The 18,759-nt window shown below is 47.4% G+C and overlaps 1 protein-coding gene across 6 annotated transcripts; it reads right to left on the reverse strand.

Moving 5' to 3' along the window:
* Positions 1-1,552: 1,552 nt before the first annotated feature.
* On the reverse strand, positions 1,553-18,758 carry Stmn4 (stathmin 4). 6 transcript variants are annotated; one of them, XM_034497996.2, is made up of 8 exons: positions 18,621-18,758; positions 8,651-8,742; positions 7,419-7,514; positions 6,754-6,834; positions 6,186-6,394; positions 5,121-5,312; positions 4,438-4,490; positions 1,553-2,151 (listed from the first exon to the last, which is right to left on the reverse strand). In XM_034497996.2, exons 2-7 carry the CDS (start codon positions 8,661-8,663, stop codon positions 4,470-4,472), a joined length of 612 nt encoding a protein of 203 aa, XP_034353887.1. In that variant the 5' UTR covers positions 8,664-8,742; positions 18,621-18,758; the 3' UTR covers positions 1,553-2,151; positions 4,438-4,469. The 6 variants fall into 6 exon arrangements, with proteins under 6 accessions (XP_034353887.1, XP_076786933.1, XP_034353886.1 ...); XM_076930818.1 differs by lacking the exon at positions 4,438-4,490 and adding an exon at positions 17,302-17,394 and having other exon boundaries at positions 18,621-18,695; XM_034497998.2 differs by lacking the exon at positions 1,553-2,151 and adding an exon at positions 2,175-2,273.
* Between the last annotated feature and the right edge of the window lies 1 nt (position 18,759).

An 18,759-nucleotide genomic window follows, 5' to 3' on the forward strand; every position in this document is an offset into this window, starting at 1 on the left:
GTCCACCATATCTACTCTTTATTAGAACTTTTATTATGTCAATTCTGGGTAGAAAAATACTTTTCCCCCCATAACTGTGGCTCCTCATTCCCAGTGTGACAGAAGGGAAAGAGAAAAAGAAGCTGAGTGGGACCACAAAATTGGTCTCACCACCCAGTGAGTCACAACTCAGTCTGAGAAACCCTGACTGGGAACTTGCAGCCTAGTTTAGATGCGCCAGAATGCTGTACTGTGCAGTGACTAAAAATATAGACTTTGGGAACAAGCTGCAAATTGAAGCCCTCTTCTCCCACTTACTATGTGTGGGAATCTGGGCAACCTATTTATGCTTTCTATGCCTCAACTTCTTGTCTGCGTAATGGGATGACAGCAGCAGCTTTCTCCCACAGTTGATACAAAGACTAAATGAAGCCCCATTTGTGGGAAGTCTGGAAAATGGGCATCTAATAGGTGCTGCCTAAAAGTATGATCTGCCAGCAACGTCATCACCACCACCTTCACCACCATCATCATTATCACCACCTTCACTACCACCATCTCCACCACCACCTCCACCATCACTGCCACCTTTGTTCTTCCAGTTATTTTACCCTAAACCGAGGCTTACTTATAGAAGCACTGTCAAGAGAATACTAAGGCAACAGTAAAGAGTTTATTTGCAAAGCTAAACAAAACCACACTGTGTTTAAGGTAAGTTGTGGAAATGCCCTGGGATTTATCTCCTACAGACTCCACCTGACTCCTGTTTGCAGAAGAGAGTCAGAAGGATTGTACTCGGAAGCCTAGAGAACAGGGCCCTTCTGCTTTCTTCTAACAAATGAGCTTTCCTCACTGGAATTCTGCAATCTGCCTAGACCTCCAAGCCCCTGGTGAGTGTTTCTGCTATGTCTGAATGATGCTGTTCCCCGCTAAAAGTCAGATGTTAGATTTCATCCCTCAATAAATAATGTCAAGTGGTGGAGTGTTTAGGAGAGGATTGGGTCAGAGGTCTCTCCCCCCAGAGATGGGATGAATGCCCCTTATAAGCCAGACCTTGTGGATCCCTGTCACACTTTGCCACAAGAGGACACAGCAAGAAGGCACCATGTGTTTTCTTAACAGAAAGCAGCTTGTCACCAGACACCTTGATCTTAGCCTTCCCACCTTGGGAACTGTAAGCACTAAATCCCTATTGTTCATGTTACCCCACCTAAGGTATTTTGTTATTGCAGCTACACAGGCTAAAAATGTCCTTCTTACAGCGAATCCTTGGGACTACACTAGAATGTGAGTCTACAGATAGGAAAGACGCCATCTCTTTTTCTCATCAGCTCAGTGGCCTCCATCCACTAAGGGACAGCTCACAAAAGGGGTTTAAAAGGAGAAAGAAAAGCAAACTTCTAATCATTCCAATGTCTAGCATGAACTAACCCATATCACCCAGCATACCAGATACCTAGATGGAAAAATTAAAAGGCACCTGCCCTCAGATAGGTGGGAAGCCAAATTTCTAGAACATTCTACCCATTTGCAAAGAGCCAATATAGGAAATAAAAACACTGGACACTCGAAGTAAATGTTTCATTGGTCATGATGATCAAAAGATGACAATGAACAGACGCACACAGACCTTATCCCACCCGCTGCAGGGCGGGTCTCACTCCATCCAGACTGGCTTGTCCTGCTGGCCCTGCAGCCACCACCCCACCAGGACTCTGCCCTTCATTTTGAACTTCTACCCCGATTTACATCTTCTCTCCACTCGGAACCTGGAGGCCGGATGTCCAGGCAGAGCCGTGAAAAGTGGGGGCCTTGGCCCAAGTCTGCAGTCAGCGGACAGTATCACAATGTCCTCGGGCTCATCTTCACCTCCTTTGCCACACTCTCTCTGTCCCCTCTCCCACCCCATCATTGTTCCCCAGAAACAAATAGGATGGCTTCACTGGTCAATCTTTTACATGTACAAACACCAAAAGCAGAGGAAACGCCCCTTGGCCACCCCCCTCCCCCCGAACCCCAGTGCTGGGAGAGCAGCCAACAGCCTAGGTTGCTGGAACCAGGTTGCTGCGGGAGCTGTCCGGCTGTCCTGGAAACTTCCTTGGCCTCTGGGCTTTACCTGGAGGCCTCTTCCTTCAGCTCCTTGTTTTTCCGCACCTCCTCTGCGTGCTTGTCCTGGGGAGGAAGGGAGGGACAAAGGCAGGTCACACAAGGCTGCCAGGGGAGGGCAAAGGGCAAGAGAATGGAACGCAAAAGATGGTCACCACGGGCAGAGCAGAGCTGTCAGCGAAGGTATCCTAAGGGGTGGAAGGAGGCAAGTAAGACGCTGGACACAGATGTGTAAGCTTGCAAGTGCACAGAGTGCATGGACTGGTGAGTCCCCACATCCTGCAGGGGACCCACTTCACAATGACCCCAAGACACCCTAGGCTCTCTCTACCTCCACTGCTCATTCTGACTCTTGGAATGGTCACTTGACTTGACTAAATATAAGGGGCCACTTGGGACAGTCAATTTAGGAGGAATGGGAAAAGAACCAGCCCATGGCCAGCATCCCTGACACACCACAGATGTGTTATTTCCTTCCCATTTCTCTAGCGTTGTCTTAAATCTCTGACTGAAGGAGGAGGACACTTGAATTACATACTGACAGAGAACTGTTGAGAAACTGTGCTTGACTCCAGACAATGGATCCCCTTACATGGATTAGAAGACAACTTTCACTTGCTTTGTAACATAATTCAGCCAAAAGACTGGATCTGCCTTCTCACTCCGGGCCAGCTGTGTGACCTTAACTGACTGTCTTATCTAACCAGGCCTCAACTCCTTGGACCTTTCCAGAGGGACTAGAATGGGCAGCTGGCTCAGCTCTGAAACTCTGTGACAAGTGTCCACTCATGGGACCATGTCACACCTGTCTCCACATCATTCCAGATCATTAGATAAATATCTGTGTCCTTGTAAGCTTGGAACATGTTTTTCTTCTTTGTGTTTCCCAGTCCCTACTGTGAGAAGCAAAAGGTACCCAATGATCCTCTTCCCAGACCCTGGTGTTGCCATATCTGGATGGCAGATTAACCTGAAATAGACCTGCTAGGGCCACCCAGGTTCCTAAGATGCACCTTTACCAAGAAGTTTATCTTTCCAGAGGCCCCTAGAAATTTCCACAGGCTGAAAGCAAGAAGTGGTATGTCTGGTTTTCAAACTCTGATATGTACTGCATGACCTGGAGTCCACACGGTCCTCAGACTTTACCCCTAGAGAAACAGGCAGTAACTGTGGACTGGGGTTTTTACGCCTAGGAATTCTGGTCATGACACACAACACAGGAGCTAGCATAGATAGCATTGTTGATATTTAAGGTGTTCCTGGTCTGTGGATAGAGATGTGGGGGAGAGGGGCTCTCAACTTTGCCTCCTGCCTCCTCACAGTAACTGTGAGTGGAGATCAGGTCTCAGAGAAAAATTGTCCTCTCAAATGTCTGATCTGGCATCTTGACTCTCAGCTTCCACTTGACACGCACAGATGTCGTTCCAAATACAACCTGGCCAATCTGTTGCCTCCATCACTGTTTTCAAGTGAGTTGGCTATGCAGAGCCCTGGGTTTCTGCTCTCTGCTTGCTTGGTCTCCAGAAGCCCTTGCTGATGAAAAGCTAGTGAAATAATACTGGGATATTCTCTCTGAGCCAGGCAAGAAAGCAGCCACTTGGACAGGAGGCTAAGAACAGCTCCACTGTCAGATCAATCACCATGCAAATCTCAGTGAATCATTTGACCTCTGGAATGGTTTCTTTATCTGAACTAAGAATGTTCGCCTCATAAACTTGTGATGACCGTGTTATGACAAAATTAAAGCATTTTGTAAACACATGTTAAAGTGTTCCAATGTAATCTAGCTTTGTGATATGTTTTAAGCTGGGTCTATAAGCCCATAACTCTCCCATTCAAACTGTGGTTTCCTCAAGAATTTGCCTTGAGGTTGGGGCTATGGTTCTGTTGGCAGAGTGCCTACCTTGCATGCACAAAGCCCTTGGTTCAAGCCCCGAACCTGAATAGAATAGGCTTGGCCGCACACACCTATAATTCCTGCGCTTGGAAGTGAAGGCAAAATGATAAGAATTTCAACGCTATCCTCAGCTATATAGCCAGTTTGAGGCCAGCCTGGAATACATGTGACCCAATATTAAAAGGTAAAGGCAACCTTAACTTTTCCTACAGTATCTCTCATTAACTGGAGAAGCCCAAAGTCACACTCAGATTATGTCCCTCCCCTAAGGCACTCAGTGGAGAAAGAAGCCTTGCTGTCCCTTGTGGAATTGAACATGAGCACGGGGCTGCCACCTACTGGCCAGCCTGTGCAGCTCACATCCCTGGATGAAGCCAGATCTTTCTGGTAACTGTTGCCAAGGGCCTGAGGTTCTAGGTGGGTAGGCGGGAAGGAATAAGGACCACGCTGCTCACCATGGGACGAGGCCACCGATCGGTCCCGGGAGTCACCGCGCAGCAGGCGGCTCCTGGAAATAAAACACAGAGCTAAAGCTTCCCAGGAGCTGCAGGAGAAACTGAGGCAGCCTGGGATTCAGGGAATGAGGCCAGCAGGTCTTCCAAAGAATGACACAGAGGACCAACCCCAGTCTATCACACCGCTCATATGCAGGTGACATTTGAGTTATTGACAAAGGCAAACTATTGAGGAAAACCTACTACTCTCTGGCCCTTAGGAGGAGCTCTGGGGAGAATCCTGCATCTTACTGTATTGGCAACAGAGCTTGTTGTATCCCTGGCTCAGAGCCATGTTCAAGTTAGCATCTTTCATTAACCCGAATCTGCCCATTCATCAATGAAGCCATATGCCTCTCCTTAGAGACTTACATTGGACAGGCTTTCTCTAGAAAAGAAGGATGTGAGCAAGCTCCTGAGATAGTAAGAAATTTCCATTGCAAAACCCTAGAAGATCCCGGGAGACCACCCAGATTTGGTGTGAGCTTCTTGCCTAAGTCTTCCCAAATCATCCCCTTAGAAGGACAAGGACCCTGCCTGGTAGAAACATGTCCATTTCTGCAGAGGCTGCTTCCTCCAGAGTGATGTGTAGGTCCCAAGTTCTTACCACGGAAGGAGCCTTCTGCCAATCCAGGACCGCTTACCTTCTCTTGCAGCCGCTCCAACATAGCAGCCAGATGGGCCTCTCGGTTCTCCTTATTGGACTCCATTTTCTGGGCCAGCTTCTCTTTTGCCATCTTGATGAAGTTGTTGTTTTCCTCAATAGCTTTCTGGATCACCTCTCGCTCGTGCTCTCGCTTCTCTGCGAGGTGTTTCAGGAGCTCGGCTTCCTGGTACTAGGGCAGCAGAAGAAAGAGAAAAACCCTTTAGGTTGGACGTCTGCCACCACAGCTTAACAGTGCTACACTCAGATGAGATGCATCCCTGAACCTGGTCCTCTGTCCCAGAAGCAGAGAGCAGTGACACCGGACCACCTGCAAAGCTTTCCATCATTGTTGACTTTATTAGCCCTTTCCTAAATAGCTTCTAAATCTCTTCTCTCATTTTCTTCTCATTCTTCCACTCGTTCATTCACAAGTACTAAGTGATCTTGTATGAATTTCAAGGCCCTCACAACTCCAGACACCAAGGAATGGAGAAAATTAGCCTAGTAAAAATAAACATGCATATTAATAACCTGCGTGTGATAAAGCCTCGGATGTAAGGGGAGGGGGACCACACAATTAAATGGAGAAAGCTGCTTTTTTTCTTTTTGCTTGAAAGATGAAGAAATGCTCACATTAAAATGGCATCTGAGCTGAAGCATGAGAATCAATGGGGAACAAGGAAGCTGCACACAAAGCCAGCTCTGAGAGGACTGTGACACCGTAGGCATTAGCCAAACTGTAAGCTCACCCAGTGCATATTCATAGTCTTGTCTCCTTCAGGTGGTGTCTTAGTCTATGCTAGTGGTTCTCAACATGTGGGCCACTACCACTTTGGGGTGCATATCAGATAGTTGCATTATAATTCACAACAGCAGCAAAATTATAATTATGGAGATATGAAGAGCAATGGGATACGTTTATGGTGTAGGGGGTAATCATAATTTGAGGAACTGTATTACAGGGTTGCAGCACCAGGAACATTGAGAACTACTAGGAAGTGATCTCTAAATATCCTTTCTGCTCACGCTGGGATGGAAGGAAGAGATATGGGGCTGCACTAACCTTCCTTCGCTCCTCCGCTGCTTCTAGCTTCTTCTGGATCTCTTCTAATGATGGGTCTCGCCGTCTTGGGAGGGATGCATTAAACTCAGGCACCCCATCAAAAGAAGGTGGCTTCAGGATGACTTCAAAGGACTGGCCCGAGGTGCACTTGTTCAGCTCGATAACTTCCATATCAGAGATGACACACCAGTTCAGGTCTACTGTATCTGCTGTGGAGGGCAGAGTTGAGGCTGCTCACATTCTGAGGTGCAGCTGGGGCCCCAACAAGCATGCAAACATGCACACAGACACAGGGAAGCTGGGGGGTCCCAAGGTACACCAATGACTAGGCATCTGGCCGATCCTAAATATTGGACCCTAAGGTCAGTGACTTTGACAGAGTAAAGTCTAAGGATCCATGGGCAAGAATCCCAGGAACTGTGATTTGTGATAACAGCTGCAGCAACACTAGCTGCCGTTGTTCCTCAATGGTGACAGACACCAGTTCATTTCACCCATCCCCACCCTCAGCCCCTCCTTGCCCTGTCCCTCTGATGGCCTGTGGACCTCACCCCTGGCTCCGGCCTACCCTGTTCTCTTCTTTCTCTCCAGTCAGCACTGCCTTTCCGCTGGCTTTGACCTTTCCTCCTACACTGTCTCCCACACCAGCCTAAATGGAAAAAACAGTCTCAGGTCATCCAAACACCCATCTCTATTATTGACAGACCAAACCCATGCCTTCCTTGCAAACAGAAATGAAGAGATGATCTATCTGTCCACTGGCCACTCCTCCTGAGAACATGGTAATCCAGTACTCTCTGATAAGGTCTGGGGACTTGAACAGCACCACTGTCACAAACAGGCTGGAAGTGCTATTCCCACCATGGACCTGCCTAGGAGCCTCTCTATCGGTCTCTAGACGCCCTGTGAACACACCAAGTTTTATTTGCTGTTCTGTGTCTCCATGGACAGAATCTCAGAACCTGTGTCTGGCTTATCCTGGCATCCTCTGTGGCACCAAGGAATGTGCAAAAGGAACTCTAGTAACAAGTGCTCCAGGAGGGACCAATCCAGATCCCCGGTGGCTGCCTGGCATCCAGGCCACATCCCCTGGACTCAGACCCCTCAGGATCTGGGAAAGAAGACACACTATGATCTGGACAGTTTTACGAGATAGGAGTCAATGGGGGGCACCCACAAACACAAGACACAGAAGCTTCCACCCTTTCCTACCCCAGCCGAGCACCCACTCACCTTCATATTTGTAGGATGATTTATTCAGGGGGTCGGACAGGAAGCAGGAGCAGAACAGAGACACTAGTGGGAGTTCCTTCATCTTCTCCTTATAGGCTATAAGAGAGGGCCCCAGTGACAATGGGTTCATCAGTCCCAGAAAACAGCACTTCTGTGAGTCAGCCCAGGCTTTCTGGCTCCAAAGTACCTAAGCCTGGGCCACCTCACACTTGAAATTTGATGTTCTCACTCACCCAAATGACCTCATCCTCTGTTACTGCCAAATGCTAAGTACCCTCAAGTAAAGATCCCAAGTGCAGTGCCCTGATCCTCCATCTCCTATTCCCACCCAAGGATAAACCAGGGCTTTGACACTGGGTTGTAGGAAATCTATATGTCATTCTGCTGAAAGTATTTGACATTGTTGCCTAAAGAGTAAAGAGATTAAAAGAGAGACTTCATTGCTACTCTCCTTAAAGTCCAGGCCCACTGTAGAAGGGGTCAGGCTGGGAGTCTCCTCAAATCTTCCCAGCACAGGAATCAAACCAGGGAGAAGCTGTCTGAGGAGCAGAAATGTACCCTTGACACGATTGAGTCTCTCTGAAGGTCACAGGTCACCATGGGGGCCTCTGTAAGTCCTTCCACATTGCACCATGGCTTGTTTATCATATAAAAGACTCCCTCAGTACACAGCCCAGTGTTCATTTTCTCTTATAACCTTGAAAGCATATTTTAAAATTAAATAATACACATGGAGCAAATGAGGAAGAAGAATCCAGTTGTGACCCCACCCACCACTCAGAAATGACTTTGCCTCTCGGCTTCTCTACCCTTTTTTTTTTCCTGTGCATTTGTAAATGCACATACATAGAGAAAGAGGGCTGGAGGGCTGGTAAAATGGTTGCCTGCAAGCACAGGTTCTGATTCTCAGCACTCATATGGAAAAGCCACTGGGAAGGCAGGAATAAGAAGATCCCTGGCATTCACTGGCCAATCAGCTTGGCCTTACCAACATGCTTCAGTCCCATGAGAGACCCTTCCTTTACAAAGGGAAGGCAGGTGGATCCAGGGAAAGGACATTGAGGTTGTCCTTTGACTTCTACATGCATTCGCACACACATGTATGCCATGCACATATGTGTGTGTCACACATACATATGCACCTTAGTACATATAAACACACACACACATACACCCGGGGGGGGGGGGGAGGCTTGTTATGGTGTCCATCACTGACTGGTGCATGTACCTACCTGCGAGGGTCATGTTGGCTGGAATCTGGTGGATAAATTGACCAAAAGTCACAAGGAGTGTTTAATCACCAGCTCAGATCTGGATCACAATCCTAGGAAAGAGAGAATAGTTTATATTGACAGGCTCTTACCATAAAAATTGTCTTTTTAAGCACTGAGGGAATCTTGGGAATACTGCATCTGCTATGATCTACAGGCCCTCTCCTCTCCAACTTTCCCTTTTCCCTCCCCCTCCCCCACATCTGCCCAGACAGGTTCAGTTCACACAACAAGGATCCTTTCACGTTGACTTGAGACACCGCACACAGAAATATGGGTTCCTCCATCTTTATTTCTTAGCGGTGTTTATCTGTTCCCCTGTGCTGTGTAATAGCCTGGCTCAAGGTTAGGGTGAAGGTAAGAGGCAAGGCCTCAGCCAAATTGCCTGGAAATGTTTATAAATTAAACAGCTGTCTAAACTTCTCCACCCCAGACCTCCCTCCAGCCAACTCTGACATGAGGTGAGTGGGAAACCCACTTTGAGATACCCTCCTACTTCTTCATCTTCCATGAACTACCAGCTTGGCTCCTTGGATCCACTAGAAATGACACTGGACAATGAGAGGACACACACACCCACACCCACACACACATATACACACACCAAGGGATATCACCATAATAATTATGTTAGTGCGGAGACATACATGAGCATGCGGAACCATCTTGGGACTGGAGACAAGAATCTCTCCTTAACAAGAGGCTGAGGGGGTCCAAGGAGACCCTGAAATGAGCCTTAAAAATAAGGCAAGGAGGAGATCTGCCAAGTAGATCCTGCATGGGAGCAGAGGACTGAGAAAGCTATGCTCACAGGGATTGTTCTTAAGCTCATTGGAGCTAGACCTGGATATGGCAAGAGAGGAGAGTACCAAAAAGAGATCGGCAGGTCAAGAGAGGAGCATCTGTGAGTATCTAGGAGATGGGAGGGACAGGGATCCACTGACAGCCAGTAGTGAGTGCTTGGCATGGAGACCACTTGGTACTTGGCCACCTTTGATGGTCACTGTGCCAGTGGAGAGTGATGTGAGCCAGGAGGTTACTACTTCATTCTCAGGAGGATGAGATCCCTCTCTTTAGATAGCAAGTGTGTCTTCCCTCTGGGGGCCTTGTAGATAGGAGGTCCTGGGCCAGCAGTGGGCTCAGTCCCAGGCTCAAAACTAGACTAGTGCAGAGTTGGTGCCTGGTGACATCTCACCCTCTCACCGGTTACCTTGCATACCCAGACCTTGTGCTTTCAGTCTTCATTCTGCACAGAGCTGCACTTGTGACATGGAACAAGTTCTTCCCAGCACCCAGAAAACACCCTTCCTCTGCCCCCTGCATCAGGGTTGCTCTCACCAGCCCTGCAAGTGAGGATGACGCCCCCTTTTGTCAAGACTAAGAGAGAGTAAGTGAGCACAGGCTTGAAGCAAGACCAGCTTCTCTTAGAGGGTTCTGTTCTCTATTTCCAAGCCAAAGATCCTGCCAGGGCCACCTTCTGCCAACACAATAGGCCTCTTTTCTATGGTGTCAGGCTGGTCCTGATGGTACCAGTGAGTCCCTGAATATGGAGACAGTCCTGCTGCCTGAGTCCCTGATCATGGGATCAGCATTCATTTAGATCCAAAGTGATTGAAAAATAGTGACTAGATGAGAAGCTTTAGCCAGGGGAGGCAGAGACCTAGGACCTTGGATAATGTGTCACACGGGGTCTGGGGTGTAGGAACAGGGGGGAAAAGAAGAAAACATGCATCTGAGAAAGAAGAGGGGTGAACAGGTGCAGCTGTGAGGGAAGGAGCCTGTCCTCAGCCTGGGCTAGAGTGACAAGACCTTACACACATTGAACACTTTCAACTCTCTCCCAGTTGACCTTCACATGAGCCTGAGTTGTACAGATGAGGCAAACACCATCATCTTTGCATTCAGATGAAGAATCTGAGGCCCAGAGACATTAAGATACCTGCCTAAAGTCATAAAGCTCTAAAGTGGTCAGCCTGGGTCCAGACCCAGATCTTCTGAATTATAAGCTCTTCTCCAGTGGCAAATGGAGGACTGAGATGCCTGCTGCTTGTCCTTTGTGGTCCCAAGGATTAAAAAAAACCCAATCTAGCCTGGAAGTGGGAGGGAATTTTTTTCAACTATGTATATAAAGTACTTTCCATATGGGAAAACTTCGGCTATGAGTCATGGGACCACAGAGAATGATGGAGAGCCAGAGAAGAAAGACCAGGACAGGGAATGAGGTTGGGGCTTAGGGGATGACAGAGTGACAAAGAACTTGTCACAGATCTCAGCACTGTGAGGTTCTAGCCACCACAATTAACACTCAAAGTCACAGAGCATTCACTTCATTGCACACTCACCCCAAGTGTCATGGTTGCCTTTTGGAGGGGTAGAAATGCTCTCCCATAGATGAAGATGTCAAGGCTAGGAAGATAAGGTGACATTTCCAGGGCCATTCCATACCCTGGGTTCAATAAGTAGTATGCACACACCCTAATACTGTGACTGTGGTTTCATATGGACAAAGGACCACTACCAATGTGACTGATAACTTCAAGATGAGAGCATCCCTGACTCCCAAAGAGGGGCTTATGATTGACACAAGTCAGAACAGAGGCAGAAATCAAAATGATGTAGCCACAAGCCAACCTTTGAATAAGTTGATTTTGAACTTTCATCACCCTGCTATGTGCTGAGGATATGTGTCAGCCCCAAAACTCTCAGTATATGGCAAACCCAAAGTTCAAATCCACGATTCCACTGCATCTCAACAGCCAGGTTTTGTTTTGTTTTGTTTACTTTGTCTGATTTGCTCCTCAATATAATCTATTTACTTTGACCTAGAGACAAATGGGACCCTTCAAAAATTCTCCTGTTGATATATCATTTTTATTGTAGTCAAGACTCATGAGGCACTCTGAGAAAGGTTACCACAGATGAAACTTTCTAGAAAGCACAGCAATACAAAGCAACTTTAAGCCCCTGGAGGGTGGCAGTCACAGTAGGGAGCCTGGCTTTCCCCATTATTAGCCTGTGGCATCAGCATTTGGTGGCAGCTAATCAAATACACCACCCTCAGCCCTCTGCCTGTGGTACAGCTTCTGCTTATTAGCTTTGCTCATGTCATCTTGTCATAACAACACACAGCCTAGAGGTAGGGACTGCTGGGTGTGCCTACAGCTGCTGGGGAAAAAGAGGGGGAGGGTCACCCCACAGGTCAGAGCACAGAATGCTAGAACTCATGGATGAAGAGGCAACGGTAGCCAGCAGAGGGTGGGAGGCAGAGTTTACCTATCAGGAAGAGATGCTGCCCAAGGCCTCAGGCAGCTGAGCATTAGAAGGCAGCCCCCATGCTAAGCACACTCCAAGCCCATCCCAAGCCTCTTCCCATGTTTACGGTTAAGGCAGAGTCAGATCTCAGCCCTTGAGCAGGAGAAAGCTGACCACACACCAGGCTCGAAAGGTCAGTGTGACACAGTCATTCAGCAGTCGCCACAGAAATATCAAGGGCTCAGGATGGTGGTTTCTGGGCTCCTGCATGGAGCCCAACACAAACTGGTTGGTCAAAAGTAAGAGACTCCTGATCACCCAGTTCCCAAGTTGCATGGACTGAGCCAGGGTAACAGGTAGTAAGAGAACTCAAGTATCTGCTGTTAAGATCAAGAAGACAGCTTGTCCCAGGCTGGAGACGACCATTATGCAAGTTGGGCTCCTTGTGCCTAGAACCATGCATGGGCTTTGGAACTTGGCTGTGCTGAAGTGTGAACTATGCATACTCAGGAACAGAGGGGACCCACTGGGCTGCATGCAGACTGTCTTGAACACCAGAATAGGAACAGAAAGATGGCAGACAGACACCTCCAGCAGGGGAATTTATACCTATTCCGTTTTCAAGCCATTGGCATATCTTTAATGAGAACAGAGATGGATGGTGATGTTCCAGAAGAGTTGCAGCTACGGCTCAGTTTAATCTAGGATAAGGAGGACATTAACGCTCAGCAAAGTTGGGCAGATTGAACCAAGTTACATAGGTCATAAGGTGCTGAACTTGGAGTTGAGTTTCTGCGTGTTTCATTGGGAGGTCTGTCTCTGTTTACAGGATCCTAGCATTACTGCCAAGAAGTGTATCTGGTGGTACCAGCTTAGAGACAAGGCTAGGAAGAGTGACTGGAAGCCACGACAAGTATGGAGGACCTACCTAGATTAGTCACACCCAACACTGTTGTCCCATTTGTAAACTGGTCCTCACACAATGCCAGTATCTACGTGGCTATGTACAGAAGCAGATAATCACACTTTTCTGCTGCTGGATTAAAACACTAGCATATTTAGTAGATTAAATCTGTGACTGATACCATGCAACCAGGCAACTAAGAACACAATCAGACACAGCAAATGAAGCAAATTACGAGGGTGTGGCTGATAGTGAAGAGGCAGACTCAAGGCTGTTGACTGAAAAGGGACCTGCCGGCAGGAAGACAGAAGAAAAGATGGCTAGATTAGAAAGGTGGAGCCCTTCATATGCTATCAGAGACAAGGTGAACGGGCAATTGCAGGGCTGAGAGTCCTGCATGTGGGGGCATATGAGACCTCCCTGTGACAGCTAGATAAAGACTGTTGCGTATAGTGAAAAGAAGCCAGGTAGGCCCAAGGTACTGCAGTGCACATGACTACCTACATCTGTCTCACTCAAGATGTCAATCCTCTGTTCACTGGGGACAAGAGATCCTGGGGTTACACAATGAGCTGTTGGTACAGAAGAAACCAGAGTGTGAGGTCCTGGGCCCCAGCGTGTGACTTCCCCCTTTGTCCTGTGCCCTTTCCATCTTCTTGAATGGGACAACAGCCCTATCAGAGTCTGCAGAGCTTCCCTCAGTATAGAAATGGGTGTCTAAAAGGAATGCTGTTGTAGGATACTGTGGCAGGATTTCTAGGCTTTCTGGAATCAGGTAATGATCTAGAACCACAGCAGTGTTCTGGGTACTCCAGTGAGACATGGCTATATGTGTCCAACCCTTGAGTATCTCAAACTGGACACACGGTGGACAGATTGGACAAGTACTTTGTCTCTGTGAGAAATACCCAGCTATTGCTACTGGGCTGTGTAGAAACCCACGTGGACTCTTTCAGAGGGATCAGCAGTTAATGCACGTCTGAGTGGTTTAAATAGAGCTGTCTCTGGCAAGGGTTCTACAAGACAAATATAGGGACGCTGGCAAGGATTCAAGATGGGAACTTTGTGGGCGTGGGCGTAATGAATTCTAGCCTAGCTCCTCTAACCACAGAGTGCAGAAAGAGGCCATTCCAGGCTGACACAACTCTGTGTCCTGATGCTCTGTGCTGCCCAGGGACTTTAGTGTCACACATCTCCTCTTCTGGCTGGAATAATATTCCCACAGAGGAACAACCTTACTGATTTCCTACTATCCCAGGCTCTGATTGGCAATATGTGTTTTATTTATATTTAAAATCACAAGGAGATAATTTATGTTTTTCATTACTGTGGTTTTCATTCTTTCAACACTATTTCTTGGATACTGAGTGCTTCGCTAAGCCCTTCCTTAGGTATTGGAATAGCCACAGATAGTTTGGTGGTGGACAGAAACTGAGAGTGGTAGCATAGGGCCTCTGGGAGTTCTGCTGGGGCTCTGCCACCTTCTGTCGGGTCCACACAGAACCTGTATCCTCCAGTAAGGAGGGTGAGAGCACCACCAAGGATGGACAAGTAGGGCATGCAGAGGGGACCTGGCAGAGAAAACATGGTATGAGTGGCTGGCTTTTTTTTGGGGGGGGGAGGGAGAGGGAGACTGAATCACCCATTGAGTGTTTCCAAGGGCTCCAACAGGAACTGATGCCAGGCCCATAATCAAGAACTCCTAGAGAGTACATAGCAGACATCAGAAGGCAGCTTCAGGTGCATTTCTAGGACACTTGACCTGCCAACCCTGGAGACCTGAGTCTGCAAAGATCTCAGAGTTCTAACAGCCAAGCTAAGAGGCAAGACAGAGATGGGGAACCACAGCCGGAAAACCTACAGCCTCAGATATTGCGCTGCAATGGGACAACTTGGGCTATTTTTATTCCCAGTTCAATATATGCAGAGGGATCAGTGCCAGAAGTTCTGGGCGGGAGCTTCCATTCAGGCATGCTAGCTGGGATGCAAGAGTGTGGCCCAGATACAAGGTAAGGTCCAGGGGTCAAGGACACTTGCAGGCATCTGTGCATGGGGCATCACTCCTGCCCTCACTCCTAACAACAGCAATGCAGGTGTTTAATAGCATGCATGGTGTACCACACGTTTCTCAGTACATACACACCCCTTTATACACAGCACCGCAGGACATTAACATTACATGTCAGGAAAACCCATCACAGAGAATCAATCACTCCTGAAGTCTGTGTGACGTTATCCTATCAGCATTTTCCCCCTAGGATTTTTCTTCCCTACTCTTAAGTCTATTACATAGTTGTAATCATTACGCCCTCCCTGAGTCCTGTAATACAGCTACCAGACACCATTTACAAGATGACCACCCATGGGAGGGAAGAGGAACAAAAATGCCCTCCCCTGCCAGTTTTTTTTAAAGCATTTTTTAGACTTTTGCATTCTAGTCCCAACAGGAAGGAGGACTCCATAGAGATCTATGTGTCCACCCACACACATATGTCCCTCCCCACTCCCCCCTACACACAGCCATTGCCTCCTTGACAAATCCAGTGCAAGGGTGCATGTGGCTGGCCTGATTCCACAAGGAAGGACCCAGCACAAGGGTGTGGAGCAGAGCACTGAGATCCGTGGGTTAATAGGGGGCTGGGTTTTAAAGTCCTGGTCACGTGGGACACAAAGACAGGATCTTTGTGTTTTACAAAACAAACAAACAAAACACAAACAACAACAACAACAAAAACCCCACAAGGTTTCTTTGGTGGTGATCTTGCTCATTCAATATCCAGGTGCGCACTAGCCACACACCCCCGGGCCTGGTGTGTGGCTGACAGCATCCTATCAGTCAGCCACATCCTTAAGTTTCCTTCCTTCTTGCTTGTTTTAAATACCAGGTAACCCAGTGCCCTCTTACAAAGCAGATGTGGTTTATGGGATACTCACTTAGACCTTAGATTCCTCTTTTCTTTTTTTCTCTTTCTTTTCTGTTTTTGTTGTTTGGTGGGTTGGTTGGGTTTTGGGTTTTTTTTTTTTTTTTTTTTTGTTTTTTTGTTTTTGTTTTTGTTTTTGCCCAAATGAAATCTGAATATCCAGTACTAATCCAAATGAAAGCAGAAGACACTCCTGCTTCCCCAATCCCTTCCTTCTGAGCCACTGTTCCAAGAGGTTCCTTGGAAGTCTGGAACCACAGAAACAGCGAACTCTCTATACACCATACCCCACTTCCATACATGTATACTTAGAGTAAAGTTGAATCTATACAGAAGACGCAATTAAAGACCAACAACCATAATTATTAAATAATAAAAGCAACATCATATTGGTAAAAATTTAAAACTTCTGAATTGTTTTCCCTTCTAAAAATTTCCTTTTAGTATTTTTGGATGTAATGGATCTTGAGTAGCTGAGGCAAAGGAAGGCGAAAGGGGGGGGGGCAACTGAGGTGTGTCTGTTCAACAGTGTGCTGGGTGTGTATGCTGTACAGTCAAACTTCTCTAGCTTTAGTAATCCTTCAGAACATGGTATGCCCAAATAAACATTCCATCTGCTTAAAAAAAAAAAAAAAGCCTAGGATCCTATTGTAACTCTGGGTCACTTAACTGGTAGGCAGGATGGGGGTGTACAGTTTATAACATGGGTGGAAACAGGACATCATACCAGGTAAAATAAGCCAGAAAATAATGTGTAATTCCATTGCTATGGGGTACCTGGCAGAGCCACATTCAGAGGTGGACAGCAGAGTGGTGGTTGTCAACCAGGGGTAATGGCAGTTGCCATTGAGGAGTGGGTATTTAACAGGTCTGCTGTCTCAATCTGCAGGACAAAAAGACTTCTGGACATTGCATGGACAACATTGTCCACTCACTCAGAATAATGTAGATGGTCATTTTCTTGTTGGTTACATTTTACTACAATTATTTTAAATTTTAACCAAAAAAAAAAAAATGTTCAGCCTGGTGAATTTTCCATAAATATGTAGACTTGGGGCTAGAAGAGAGAAGCAGAAGTCACTTAGCCCGGTGATTCTCAACTCTTTATTGGAATCCACAATAAAAGCTAGATTTTCATGTCATGATTCAGCATATGAACACCATAGCAAGAATACACATGTATATTAGCATAGCAACACATCTATACGCAAATATACACCAAGGTGAACATATAGAATTAAATAGGCACAAGAAACATGAGCATACAAGGTGTGTTCTGTCACCCCCCCCCCCCATCCCACTTTGTCTGGTCTAATTTTATTATTTTTAAATACCACTTACATTCTACAAAATTGATTTCATTATTTACTAGTTAGATTTTAGCCTGCAGTTCAAAGGCCCTGGTCTGGATTAACCTCCACAGTAATATAAAGATGTCTAGTATCGCCATGCTGGGTGGTCATCCAGCTTCCCCCATGCCATCAGGGATGGGGATCTCACTTCCCACAAGGCAGAAGGCTCTGTGATGGACCCACCTAGCAGGTAACGCTCCCAAGTCACTTCCCAGTTGTTCCAGATGGGTGGAGCTGGGGAAAAGAAGTCTGGAGCCGGCTAGGGGATCTCAGCAGCTTGGGGAAGGACCAAGAACACAGCTTTATCCACAGGCAGGGAGCAAGGTGGGCTGGCAGCAAGGGCATAGGACTGGGAGGCTGTGGCTGCCTTCTGGCTGTACATTGACCTGTCCCCTCTGCCTTTGCTTCTCTCCACCCCTATCATTATTTCCACATTTGGTGTATGATCTCATCTCCCAAGCACCCATCCAAGGGAGAACTCCCACCGCCCCACCCCCAGGACCCAACCTTAGGGGAGACAGATTCCCACACATTCATTTCTACCATTCCTCCCTCAGAACTCCAGCAGGTCACCACCAGGTCATCCCATCTTCTGTTTGGTGTTGGGGTATAAGGTATCCCCATCTGGGGTCTTCAGAGGGTGACATAAGGCTGTCTGACCTATCCTCTAAGGAATCCCCAAGAACTGTCCAGGTTGAGGACAATAAGGCTCCTCCACACCTGGGCAGATATAATTTTCCTGGGTGATATAAAACAAAGACAGCGCTGCCACGTGGGAACACAGCTGGACATCAAAGCTCTGGGTCCCTGTATGTGGAGGGGAAAATGCTAAAACTCCTGGCTGGGGATGTGGGCTGAGCCTGAAGGGGGCTAGCTGTGAGTGGTCAAGATCAGAGAGACTGGGTGTGGCAGTCCTGCAAGCTAGCATCCTCTGCCTTAGAGCCAGTTGCTGAGCCAGTTAGAATTAGGCTAACCTCAGGGTGGGGCGGGGCAAGCAAGAGGGGATGATCTCACTGTATCCTTAGGGCCAAGAGAGAAAAAAGCAAGACTGCACAGAACTAAGGGAGAAAGACAAGACTGTGCCGAAAAGCAAAAACAACAAAAAGAACAGATGAAAATGTCACAAGCAGAGTTTCCTCCGGCTGGAATAGGGTCTTCAGTCAGAGCAGCCTCAGAGGAAGCTGAGGTCCAGCAAACCTTCCTCTCCCAAAACCAAACATTTTTTTTAAATGTAGAAATAACTCAATTTGACCCTCCGACATATCCCAAACAAAAATGATGCCCCAAGCCCACCCTCGCCCTTCTCCAAGCTCCATCGTTTTGCCTCACCTTGCTCCCCTCCAGGATTTAACAAAGTTTAATCCACTCAGTGAAACCAAAGGCAACACAATAGATACCAGACTCTTCATTTCTCTCTCCTCTGTGACTGCTGTTTTGTTTCTTTTGTTTAAAACCCCCGCCCCCACCCTACCCCCAATTGTCCGTATCTCAGTTCTACTTACCTGCAGTCCGGATTCCAAAGCGAGCTGTTCTCTTCTCACTCCTTCAATTAGTGGTACCCTGGGCTTCTCTCAACATCAGCACCACTGCTGGGCTTTCGCCATGACATCACCTCTGAGCTTCCTGATTGGCTAACAGTGG

Source organism: Arvicanthis niloticus, chromosome 3 (genome assembly GCF_011762505.2).
Source record: "Arvicanthis niloticus isolate mArvNil1 chromosome 3, mArvNil1.pat.X, whole genome shotgun sequence".
NCBI lineage: Eukaryota > Metazoa > Chordata > Mammalia > Rodentia > Muridae > Arvicanthis > Arvicanthis niloticus.